Raw genomic sequence first — 13,265 nt, 5'->3', positions numbered from 1 at the left:
CCTTTCACCTCCTACAGTGTTGCCTCCCTGATGGCAGCCCCTACCCTGCTGCCTTCCGTCAGTTCATTGACCTCCTAACTCGTCTTCCTACTTCCAGCCTTGCTCCTCTAGTGTCTGTTCTTAGCAAAGGCTCTGGGTCTTTAGACTGCAACACAGGCCATGCTACTTCTGTCCTCCAACACCACCCCCCACTTTGCTTTCCAGCTCACTGATGCTAAGATGGTCACCAGGTCCATGGGATCGGGCTGCCTACTCTGTACCCTCCTGCTTCCCCTGGCTTTAGAGATCACTGCCTGCACTCCAACATGCCAGCCTCTGTGCAAATGTAATGGGCAAATACCTATCTCAGGGTCTTTGCAATTCTGACTCAGCTATGTGGGACATAATAAAACCAAGAAAGAAAGCCACTTAGCTCATTCCCTTACCAGCTTCAAGCCTTTGCTCAGATGCCATCTTCTCAGGATGGTTCCACCCACAGCTTCATTTCAAAGTGAAGACACCTTTTCCCTTTCTCCAGTTAATTATTTCCACAGCTTCTATCACTATCTGCTTTAGTCCATTTGTTTGCTATTCATTCTAAACTTATTTCCTTGAGATGGAAAGTTGGCGAATGTGGGGACTCTGCTCTAACCCCAGCATCTACAATAGCCCTGACACATAATAAATACTCAATAAGTTCATAGCAAGTTAATGTATGAGTCTGTAAATACCCATGAGAGTAAAACAGAGGAGAGAAAAAACCTTATTGTGACTTTGAGAAGCAATCTCTCTCTCTCTCCTTCCCTCCTTGAAGAACTTGGGACTAAGGTGTTCTGCCAGGGCCTTGGGAACAATGAGGAGGGAGCTGTAGCTGCTCACTAAGTACACTCTACCTTGCAGCCTTCACAGAAGAGGGAGCAGACCTGCTTCCAGGATCCGCTCATCAATCTTTCCGTTAATCAGAGAAGTCACAGGTAAACATACAGAGGTAACAGAACTCAAGCATCACCTATATGACAGGGCCAGTCACAAGAACAGAGAGGTACACGTGGCAGACAGGGAATGTGAGGAAAAATGGTCGATTCTAGAGCAAGAGTGATGCTGTCTCCAAGTGCTCCCAGATGTTAGCAACCTGATCCTGGGTCAGTTCCTAAAGCAGGTGGGGTACCTCATTATCCTAGCTCCATGAGAGGATCACTGCTCCTGCCACTCATCTGTCAAATGAGCTTTGACAGACGTCCTCCTATCATCAAAGCATGTGGAGGAGGTGATAGAGGATGAACAACTGAAGTAAACATTAGACATGGTCCCTAGTCCCCCATCCTTCAGTCTGTGGTGTCTTCTATAGACATCACCAAAGCAGGGTTACTCTGAGAGGAAATTCTTTTCATTAGCTCTGGAATAGGATGGTGGTGGTTTTTTTTATCCCCAACATGCTTGTATATCATACACCTGAACAAAATCTCAGTGAGGCAAATAGAACAGATGTTAACAAATTCAACAAAAACTAACTGTACAGCTAGAAGGCAGGATAAAAGAGAGCCACTGGCATAAGCCAAAGGATTTCTGGGGAGTGAAGACAGCTCTCAAAAGCACCTAGACTGTAAGTTGCCTCTTTTTGTCAAAAAGCCAGTAAAAATCAAAGACTTCTCCCACCACAGTTGCTCGGAACATCCTGTGCAGAGACAGGCAAACTACAAAGCTGGAGAAACAGCACAGTTCCACATGCACATCTGGATCAACAGCAAGCGAGGACAGAAGCAAATTCAGCTACAGGCATGCAAAAACAAACAAACAGACAGAAAGCCTGAACATTGATAACAGAGTCCTGGACAACTGCAGCTAGGGGCCGGGAACCTTGGCAATCAGAATATTAGTGTTAAAGCAAGAGAACAACAGACAAAAATCAGCAGACAGCATAAAACAAGAATGCCAGCTCAGGTCCAAATCAGGAGAAAGTCCATTCTCCTGGCCACATCAAGCCTCAGCGAAGAGGATTAAAAGTGAAGACTCAAGCCAAAGAAACATTTGCTGAGTGAACTGAACTGATCAGGGAAAGAACACGCTGTGCTAGAAAAGGAACACCTATAAGGTTTAGGATAAATAAAATCAATTAAATTAGTAAGTGCCAGGGAGAGCTTGTGAGTTGAGGAGACCTTTGGGAGCTGTAGTCCAAACAGGTAGAAGCATCCAGCAGAACCAAACTGTTTTGTATTCTGTTATCACAGGAGGAAGGGAAGCCAAGAATACACAGTTGGACTTTGACCAAGGAGACATGCAATTTTGGTAGAGACTAAACTAAGCCTGGGTATACTCCATGTAGCCCTGACAATGCGCCCCTGACTAATTCCCTTACAGCATAGCAAGATAATGAACACACAAATGAAGCTAAGAGTAGTCAAGGACAGTGATGTAAGGTCACCAGAGGCATGTATGAAGAGTCTGTGTAGAAGAAAAGGAACAAAAACCTTTGCATCTTTCCTAGTTGGTTTTAATTGTCAATGTGACACAGCCCAGAGTCATCTGAGATGGGAGTTTCAACTGAAGGAGTGCCCAGATCAGATTGGCCTGTAGGCATATCTGTGGGGATTATCTTCATAATTAATTGCTATGTGGGCCCAACCCACAGTGGGCAGCACCATCCATTCCCTGGGCAGTCTGTGGGCAAGTCAGAAAATGGCTTCTCCTTTGAGTCCTGCTTGGAAGTATAAGCCAAATGAATCCTAATCCTAAATCCCATGCAAAATGTGGTCATGATGTTTATCGTAGCAATAGAGAGGAAGCTGGGATAACATTTTAGATAAAATGGTTAAATGTCCTCACGCTTGAAGACATTTTGCAATGGCTCTCTTACTAGTCTGAATGTAACTAGGGCCAATTAGTCTTGCATACTTGTTGCAATCATTGGAAAGAAGGGACAGCAGAATTGGTAGATAATGGTTGCCTTGTCTTAGTGTTCTGCCTGAGGAAGCATCAGTTAGGAGATCTGAACCATCCCAGAATGAGAAGTGACAGGAAGTTATGATGGTTATTTTTGGTTGTCAATTTGACTACACAAGGAATTAACTAAAACCAAGAAGATGGATACACCTATGAGGGATTTTTCTTAATTAAATTATCTGAAGCAGGAAGACCCATCTTTAATTCAGATCTTTTGATGTAGGAAGATTCACCTCTAATCTGGGCCACACCTTCTGGTGGCAGTGTATATAGAGGATATAGAAAAAGGAAGCTTTGCTCTTTTTCTGCTTGCCCTTACTCTTAGTGGTGAGTCCATTCCTTCACTGGCCTTAGAGTCCACTTCTTTGGGATTCCAGAGTCTACTGAAGACCAGTTGAGACAGCCAGCCTTGTGGACTAGACAACTGCTGGATTCTTGGATTTTCCATTGGTAGACAGTCACTGTTGAGCTAGCTGACCACACAGCCTGTATGCCACTCTGATAAAACCCCTTCATAGACATTAATTCCATGTAGATGGAGGCTATAAAATAGTCCCACACTAGCAGCCTCCGCCTACATTTCCATCGGTTCTGTTCTGTAGGAATATTTATTTGTATTTTAATAAGTAAAGCTTGCCTGAAGTCAAAGTGCAACGCTAAGTCACTAGAGGCCAGGGAGTGATGGTATACACCTTTTGTCCCGGGACTCAGGAGACAGAGGCAGATGGATCTCTGTGAGTTCAAAGCTACCCTGGGCTACACAAAATTGATCCAGAAACAGATCCAGGTGGTGGTGGCTCACACCTTTAATCCCAGTGTCTGGGAGTCACACACCTTTAATCCCACCACTTGGGAGGTAGAGATGGAGCAATATGGCTAGGTGGAGAGAGCAATATAAAGGGGAAGAGACAGGAACTCACTGGAGTGTTCGGTCTGAGGATTCATGGAGACAGGATCTTACCCTTCTAGGCTGAAGATTTGATAGAGGTAAAGGTCTCTAGTGGTTGACTATTTTGCTTTTCGGATCTTCAACTAGAACCCTAACATCTATCTCTAGGTTTTTATTATTTGTGTTGCACTGTTCCTCCAGAGGACCATGACTAATACAGAAGGAAACCAATATCTTAATGTCTGTATTTAGTGGAGGTAGTGATTCCCGTGTAAAATATCAAGATACGCATTCTTGCGTTTATGATATTAAGCTGATTAGTTGTTCATAGTTCCATGGTGCATAAACTGCATGTGTGTGCATACACATTTTGTCATCACAATGTTGAAGTTTAAATCACATGAAAAAAAATTCTTGAGGGAGGAAGGGGATCTAAACACTCACAAAATAAAACTTAAAAGATCTACAAGCTCTCTCTCTGAAGTTATACACTCATATAATTAACAACTGATAGGAAGAGGAAGGACACTGTCTACAAGTTGGTCAGAGAGTTTGAGGTATACAGTTTCCATGAACTGTCACCCCTGCTGGGACAGATTCTTCAGTGGCACAGCTGCCTTGAGTCACCCATGCTCTTATAAGCAACTCCTCACTCACAGGCCTGCAAGAAGAAGCCCAAATAACTTTACTGGCTTTCCAAGATTTTAAAAAAAAGAACAATTCTCAAGCATGAAACTTTTTTTGCCATTTCTAGGTGCTTGTCTCCATGTTTTCCTGACAAGAGGGCTGTCGGGGAGAGCAAACATGCAGAAAGGACTGGCAGATGTGTTTGTCTACACCATTTCTGCTCTTATCTTGTCCCAAACCCCTTTTCTGTCGAAGATGAATAGTGCTGTTTGCGCACAGGAGGCCTAAGTCAGCAAGGGGTGCACATCTCCTCGTCACAGCTCTGCCTTGGCCTTGCTTCACACCCCAGGTCCTTGCCCAAATGAGGTCAGTTTTGATGGTCCTTCCAGAGAATCCAGACTTTGTCTTTGTTCCACTCACTGAAGACTGAGTGCCGTTTTCATCTAACATCTCCTGAGTCAAGATGCAGCTATCCACCCCAGTCTGACTATCACTTCTGCCAGTGATGCCTGGCTCCATGCCCTGCTCCTAGCTCCAGTGCTCGGGGAAGTGATGTTGTTCAGAGTACACAGAGTTCTTTCTGCCTGTGTGTAGCCAGATTATTTTGGAGGAACCAACCCCATTGTCCCACAGGTTCCCCTATGCCTAGAGCCAACCAACAAGGCTAGCAGGAGGCCTTCAGTTCCACGACTAACAGATTGGACTTCAGAGAGGGTGTGAGTCTGCGGCCCTGGGAATCGCTGTGATGAAAGGCTTCAGGGGATCTGTAGTTGACCCCGTTTCCTCCCCAATTCTTTCATGGCTCAAAACACCAGGGGAGAGCAAGAGCACTGTTGCTTTGTGTAGCCTCTGTCGCTACAACTGACCAATAGCTGGAGAGATGGGAATTGGAAGAGAGAATAATGACAGCAGGAACCATGCTCCTCCCCTACCCCGACCACCATCTTTCTAGTATTTTAGCACAGTGCTTGGATACAGAGTATCTTCTCGGTCGATGAGTGCAGAAATAAATAATGAATGAGCAAATGAATTAACACAAGAGCAATGAGAGGCTCATCTGTTTCTCTCCTGCCCGTCTCGGTACCACCTGATCCTTGACCAGAGGCATGGCAGATCACACCTCTATCCGCAAATGCAACACCTCTCCTTTGGGGCTTTCCATGCATTTATCACATCACTTAGGTGAGTCTACACATCTAATTGAAGTTCATCTCTTTCAAAGCCCCACAAGTGACACCAGCCACTACAAGGCCAGTGCTATAAAATTTCTTGAGGTTCCTGGCTAATCTTAGTGGCATTGCCTGAAGACAGTCTTCACATCTCGAATGAGAAGTGACTATCTTCACCATGCTTGTCTCCTGTGCCCTGCAGCCTCCCACAGCTAATAAGGATACCAGAGTACCATCTAGGGGTTTCTGGGTCACAGCACCCTTTAGAGCTTGCTAAACATCTATCTGCTGGTTCTGAAGACCTCTATCCTACCGTCTGCAACGTTAGCACAATAGCCTGAAACTCTGTCTTGCTAAATTTCTCAGTTGTATCTTGCTCATCCTGTATGGGAATAGATCCAAATTAGTTCAGTCATTTCTTGGTGTCTGTAGGACATAGGTGTACGGACCTCCCATAGATACCAAATGTGAGGTTTCTCAAGTCCCATATATGGCACAGTATTTGCATAGAACTGTATTCAGCTTCCCACGGCTTTAAATAATTTATCTGTTACTTAAAATGTCTAATACAAATGCAAATGATATGGAAATATCTGTACTGTAAAGTTCAGGAGATAATGACAAAGACAAAATTGTCTATAGATGTTCAGTCTGGGTGCTGCCATCCTAGACCTAAATAACCTAACATGTTGTAGAAAATTTTACATCCTTAGCTGGTAGCATCCATGGATTGGAACCTAAGCATCAAGGGATCTGACTACAATGGTCACTCAGTTCCTAAGTACATGTACAGGCCTCGTGCCATCTTTGTTCCTGTCCCTTATCTCCCAATGACTGCTTTCTATTTAAGTCACACTCTGGCCACCTAATTAGTTTTGTACCTGTAGGATCAGATTAAGAAGATTAAGAGAAGAAGGAAATGGGGGACCCTTGTGATAAAGGTAAGTGAAGGGAGTGCGCATGAGCTGGATCATCACTCCAAATGTGTCTGACTTGTCTGACAACGGCTGAAAGCAAAGACACAGACAGAGGACACCATCCTTCTTCATAAGCGCCTTCCCATATTGCTTTGCCCCTCTTCCCACTTATATCCCATGAACATAAAAAAAATACCTCTCCCCCAAGCTCACTATTGAACTTGGGCTCTGCCCCATGCCTTGGGTGACTTATTAAAACCAGACTCTGAAAGGCAGAAGAGACAGTGTGGTTACTTTGTCTAGCTTCCGTCTCCTTGCTGGTGTTCCCAGCATTCCTCCCAGGAAGCTGAACAGATGTGTCTCCTACACCAACTCAGGACCTCCCAATGTGTCTGACCATGTGGATCACTGAGGACTCCATCAAAAGCACAGCTTACCAATGATACACAGCTACACAAAGTCAGAATCTCCAGGGCAGGGGCCTAAAAATGTGGATTTTCAGAAAACTTTCTAATGAGGCTCTCAGTCACCATGCTTTCTCTGGCATGTAATGCCGTAGTTCTTGACAGTGGCTGCATATTAAAATCAGCTAGGAAGCTTTAAAAAATGTCAATGACAGGCCTTTACCCCTAGACATTCCTACTTAATTGGCCTGGAGTGAAGCCCAGGCAGTATAATATTTAAAGCTCCCAGCTGACTCTAATGGGCCGCTGGGATTGTAAACCACTATAACTTAAGCTTTCCAAACTGATGGTGAGCCCTTCGGGGACAGTAACTGAGAGCCTTGCACCTATTAGAACACCTCACTATGCTCCACTACACCATGTGGATCCAAAACTCTCCACAACAAGGTAATCTGATTTGACTTGTTCATTCACCCGGGGACAGAATGACAGAACGCAGTCTACCAGATGCAAATAAGACACATACTTCCACTCAGCAAAAAAACCAACCAAACAAACAAAAAAACAAAAGGGGGACACAACCTGCTAGGCTCTGCTAAGTTCCCAAGTTGAATACAGACAACCCCAACTTTTCCTGTTTCAGAGGAACCAAAATAGCACCAGGGTTTCACCATATCCCACACCCCTCCCCTTCCCTCCCATCCACCAGCTCACTCACATTGTACAGCACAGTGGTCCACCCTTCCATCGTGATGCACTGGAAGACAGTCAGCACAGCAAAAAGGATGTTGTCAAACTGGGTGATCCCGTCATTGGGGCCGATCCAGTCCTTACATTCGTAACCAGCTGGGCAGCCTTGCACACCGCATGGGTGGGGAGGATCAAATCCCTCTAGAATACCTGCGGATATATTTGAAGAGTGGGAGACAAACCATATGGCACTTAGCATGAACTGGAAATGATCCTAGGAAGACACAAGCAAGCAATTCTCCCGCCGTAGACAGAAGCTGGCTCGTCATGCCTCAAGCCCTCTCCCAGCCTGGCCTCTCTACACCTCTCGGTTCAACACCCTTGTGCAATTCAAAATGCTTCTGGAGAAATCTATCTTCTTCAGATCCCAACCAAGTTCTTCTTTGGGCTGCACTACAGAAATCCATGGGGCTGCTTCACACAGAAGAGCCTGAGGTAACGGCAAAATCTCTGTGATTTTCCAACGCAAGAAATCAGGATGAACCTTGGTTCTCACTAGGTTTCTCCGGGCTGCTTTATTTTGCTAACTTTATTTTGCTTTTCAGGTGTACATTTTTTGGTTTTAAGCTAAAGGTAAAATAAAAATCATTTGGAGATTATTTTCATAAAAACATGGTACTTATTTAGGATTCTTTAACTTGTCCTTCATGGCCCCAACTCCCTTCATGATTTTCTTCCTAGAGTATATTATTTGGCTTGTGAAGAACAAATAAGGCACAAATATATGAGAAACGGGATTATATTCACCCCACAATTGCCAAGGCACAACTGACAAGCCAACCTCAGAGCTCCCTCAGTTCTTTCACAGAGAGGGGAGACCAAAGTGAGCCGGAGCACAGAAGAAAGCTCTCTTTGCTGATCCACTGGGACTCCCATCTCATTCTGGTCTCCGGGGTCCCACTGGTTTATGGATCAAAGATTCTGTTCTCCAGATCATTTATCCAGACTGATGGCTTTGGTATGTATTCTAAAAGTCCTCTGCCATTAATATGAAAAAGCTGAGACCACATATTAGAACCCTTCCAACTATAGACAAGGAGGCTACATGTTTTACAATGTAACCGTCACACGGATCTTTAGGCTGATTGTACCTCAAAAGGCCACAGAGTCTAGGAAGTTTCTGATTGTAATTCTAGGGTTGGAATAGAGTATACTTTTCAGCACAGATCCAAATGCCCTGTAATTATGCTTACGACCAAAGAGGAGAAGAAGTGGGAAAGCGGAAGACAGAAAACAATGCCCTTACCTGAATTGTTCATGAAGCATGCTCGATGTAACTTGCCACTGTAGAACTCCAAGCCAATGATGGCGAACATGAGGATGGCAAAGAAGAGCAGAAGGCCAATCTGCAGCAGAGGCACCATGGCCTTCATGATGGACTTCAACACAATCTGCAGGCCTAGGGAGAGGAAAGGGAATGAAACAGAGCCCTCATTCATGGCCCCCTGACAAGGTAGATTTGTTAACTCTCTCCTAGGAGGGCAAGTCTTCCATGGAAAAGGAACCATCAATCCCGAGATGACAGCTGCCATTCATAAAGAGATAGCCAAGACAAGTCAAGCTGAAGATGGTCACCGCCTGTGTCCCTTCCCTTTCCTTCCTCCTCACTCCTGCTAACATATTACCCTTTCTGTTTCCTCCCTGCTAACTGGTAGATCCCCTTCACAGATTAAATTCATTAGTCTATGTCTCTTGCTCCAAGAACATTAGGGCAACCCTTGCTATGGTACAAATCCTACAAAATAGGGATAAAGTTAAACCTTTCTATTAGTCTTTCTCAGATCCAGCTCTGGGGAAGAAGTACAACACTAATCAGCAAACAAGTAGCCTTTGACAACACGTGTAAGATTTTTAACCTTAGGAAAGTAACACACTTAGTTCAGCAGATAAAACTACACACACATATAGTGATTACAATTATACTAAAATACATCGGGAAAAATGAATAAAAAAATACATCAAATTAACATTTATTTCAAAGTGATACAATAAGAAATGGTCTTCATTTACGTTTCTGTTTTACTTTCTTTTTTAAAAATATCTTACATTATTATTTAAATATGAAGAAATGTTAAATGTATAAGTACAATGCTTTGTACAATTGCTGCATGTCCAGAGCTTCCTTCCAGGAAGACTCCTGTCTATCTTACATTGACAGATACCCTGACAATTAACAGGATCCAACTGAGGATACTAGACAATGAGAAAGAAGAAAGTAGGTGCTCACTAGGTATTCCTGACACGAGCTTTAAGGGCCTCAGGACACGCACAGCACGGAGGGTCCGCAAATCCACATGGGTGTTGAAATGGGTTCCTGCAGTGGCCAGGATGCTGTGGGCAGAGACACAAAAGAGTCAAGGTTACCACAGCCTGTCTGGCCCCTCCTGCTTTATGGGGAGGCAGGGCTGAGCAGGCTCTGCCTGGAAAGTACACAAAGCTAGTGCCAGCTGCATGTGGGCGCACCTGAGCCTGGCTGAATCACCAGCGGTGTCGAGTGGAATTAAATATAGCAATCTGGGCTTCACTGTGCAGAGAAGTCACCATCACACTGGCATCCTCGTCCCAAACCATGAGCAGAACGCACCGTCTCCAACATAAGACCCACACCTGAACCAAACCTGGTCCCTCACTTTCCTCTGCCCCTTGCAAAATTCCTTCCCTTTCTCCATGTTACCAGACCCTTATGGGTTTTTTTTTATTTCAAAGTTCCCTGTTCCCGTCTCCTCTCCTCTTTAGGGAATTTGCCTGGATTAACTTCAGGGAAGAAGTAATTTACTCTTCTCCTCCTCGACACTCAGAATTGTTACCAAATTAACAAATTATACTGACTTTAATGACTCTATACTATGTCATTATGCATTATTAGTATGTTTTATAATTGCCCCCAAACCATTCTTTGACCTGGACGGGTTTCTTTGCTTTCATTTTCCCACCTTTTACAAGTATCAGTGAGACAATCCACTGCATATAACCCAGTGACAATGCTGGTGCCTTGTGGGGACAAGGGCGCACGTATATCTGTGAGTGGTGTAGCTGACGACTAAGCATTAGTGGGATTAGGTCTAAGTCTTGGCCCAGAGAACTAGCCACGTGATACAAGCCACTCAACCTCCAGGTGTCTTTTTTTCCATCTATAAAATAGAGGAGTACAATGACCTAGTTTTAGACACAAAATTACACCATGTTGAAGATGAAAAGTGTTCTGGGCCAAGCATAATGATGCATGCCTGTAATGACTGCACTTATAAAACTGAGCCAAGAGAACTACAAGTTTAAGACCAGACTAGGCTACACAGTGAGAAACTATGGTTTTTTTTTTTAAGTGTACTGGAAACTATAAAGTGCAAAATTGACCTTGTTTCTGACATAAGATCAATAATAAATATTGACTTAAATTTGTGAGCCTATTCTTTGTTTTGTGGGCTAATAACTTTTATCCCTCACAACCTCTCCAAGATTAGCCCCTCTATTCAGAAGCACTGGGAAATGACTCATTTAGAAAACGGCATAGTAGCGAGAATGGCTGATTTAACTATTCTTTGCGGAGGCTCTCTGCAAGATTTCAAATGTAGGCAAAGAGAGCCATATGAAAGGCCTTACGGCTCTAAGAAGCAGATGCCAGATCAACAGGTACTGAGAATGCCAATCCAGGACGACAGACAAAGAGATGGCTGTGAACACAGGGCTACCTACCAACCCTGCAGGCTTTCTTCCATGTGGTGGAACACCCCCGACCTTAGCAGGAGTCAAGCATTTGAAGCTGCACAGCTCACCTTAGGACAGGAAGAGGAAGCCCACACTGGATTTAGGCAACTAGGATGAGTGGTAGAGGTAACTTTCAGGTTTCAGCTTTTATACTTTAGACTGGAGGAGATAGCTCAGTTTCTAAAATACTTAGGTTGCAAATATAAGAACCTGAGCTCCACTCCCCGAGCACACGTTACAAAGCCAGGCAAGGTAAGGCACACCTGCACAGCCTGAGATTGCCAGATGGAAGGCAGAAAATAGGTGGGTCCCTAAAATCCCAGGGTCACCAGCCTGTCTCAAACAAAGAGTAGAACATGTCTTAGGACCAATACATGGGAGCTATCCTCTGACTTCCACACACAAGCAACATAAAAGCTTGTGTTGGCACCTACCCACATGCATTAACACATACATACATACAAAACACATGCAAAAGTGGAAAACATTATGCAATCTGTGCTCACATAATCTCAAAAGAAAAAATAAAGTATTCCTACTCTCATGAAGAACTCATCACAGGCAAGCTTTCTCAGTATTTTCCATTTTTCATGACCCCAACCCCCATATCATCCTCTGAAAAGAAAAACCAGGAATGAGCAGAATCCCAGACACTGCTCGTGATTCTCACTTACAAAGTCAAAGAAGGACGCTGGGGAGGGGACGGCATAACTTCTAAAGAGGAAAAAGAACAAAGAGAAATAAAGAAAATGGAACTGAAAAATATGACAGAAATAGACAAAAGGGGGAAAAAAGAGAAAAAGAAAGAAACTTCAAGGCTAGGTAGCGTGATAGAGACTGAAGGAAAACAGGGCCATTGTTCTGCTTCCCCCTGAACAAAGGCTGAACCCAACACTGAGCCTCTCTGCTGCCCAGGTGCGAGCCTCTCCTTTCCCTATGTCTCACAAACACAGTGTGAGGAATCCACTCGGCTCAGAAACCAGAGTTTGGTTTCCTAGGATACCCAGACACTCAGATGTTCTTTCACATCGCACAAAGAACTGCTGGAAGTGAAATTTTCCTCCCCAGGCCTGGGTGTGACAGGTAGGTTTTAGAACATGGAGGTGGAGGCAGGAGTCAGTGTTACAAGAGGGCACAAACATACAGCGGAAAACGTGGTAGGAAGACAGCAGAGTGGGACTCCACGGGAAATCATAAAAATGTGGAGATGCAGACAAGAAGGAAAATAAGAAATAAAAGCTAACAGAGACGCAAGTGCAGGCAAGCTCACGTGGGAAAGGGCATACGAGAAAAGCTAGCATGAAAGACGGAGGAAAGAATGTGTTATTTATTCCAGGGGCATCACATAGCCATCCATAAGACATGTTTTTCACTCTCACACCATCAAGGGTGCTCTTGACTGAATTCATCTCACACTGCAAACAAACGAGCAGGACCCTCACCCAGCCCATGTTCTCAAGCTGTTTTGTTCCTTAGAAATTTTTTTCTTCCAGTGCAGGAATATTAGTAACAGAGCTTTTAAAATATACACAGTCATTAGCTGCTTCTTAATTTCTATTATTCAGAAAGCCCTTGAGGACAGGAGCTATAACTTGGCTCCCCTAGCCACTTCTTAGAAGCAATGAGATTCACAGAGTGCAAAGTTCACTGAGGAAAATGGTCCTACTCTGTGTTCCCATTAATCCCCGTTCCCATCTCTATCAAGGCATCACTATGCCTTAGAGGAGTTTGACATTCTCATCCATGCCTCCCCAGACCTGGGGTACCTAATAGAGTCCTCTGTGCTCCTGACAGAGTCAACTTCAGAGATACCTGTACCCTCAAACCTATCCTCATAGCTTACAATTAAAACTTACTTAATAGCAGCTTGATAGTTTGAACCTAA

The 13,265-nt window shown here is 44.2% G+C and overlaps 1 protein-coding gene across 3 annotated transcripts in view; it reads right to left on the bottom strand.

Moving 5' to 3' along the window:
* Cacna1e (calcium voltage-gated channel subunit alpha1 E) overlaps positions 1-13,265 on the bottom strand; it is a 306,022-nt gene that overhangs the window by 208,376 nt on the left and 84,381 nt on the right. For all 3 annotated transcript variants that reach the window (XM_038349010.1, XM_038349011.1, XM_038349012.1), the window contains exons 4-6: positions 9,903-10,006; positions 8,922-9,074; positions 7,644-7,825 (exon numbers count right to left, since the gene is read on the bottom strand). In XM_038349010.1, coding sequence (XP_038204938.1) covers positions 7,644-7,825; positions 8,922-9,074; positions 9,903-10,006 — 439 coding nt within the window. The remainder of the gene's footprint in view (positions 1-7,643; positions 7,826-8,921; positions 9,075-9,902; positions 10,007-13,265) is intronic.

Source organism: Arvicola amphibius, chromosome 12 (genome assembly GCF_903992535.2).
Source record: "Arvicola amphibius chromosome 12, mArvAmp1.2, whole genome shotgun sequence".
NCBI lineage: Eukaryota > Metazoa > Chordata > Mammalia > Rodentia > Cricetidae > Arvicola > Arvicola amphibius.
Note: the sequence above shows the minus strand (reverse complement) of the source record. Positions and strands in the feature narration are given on the sequence as shown.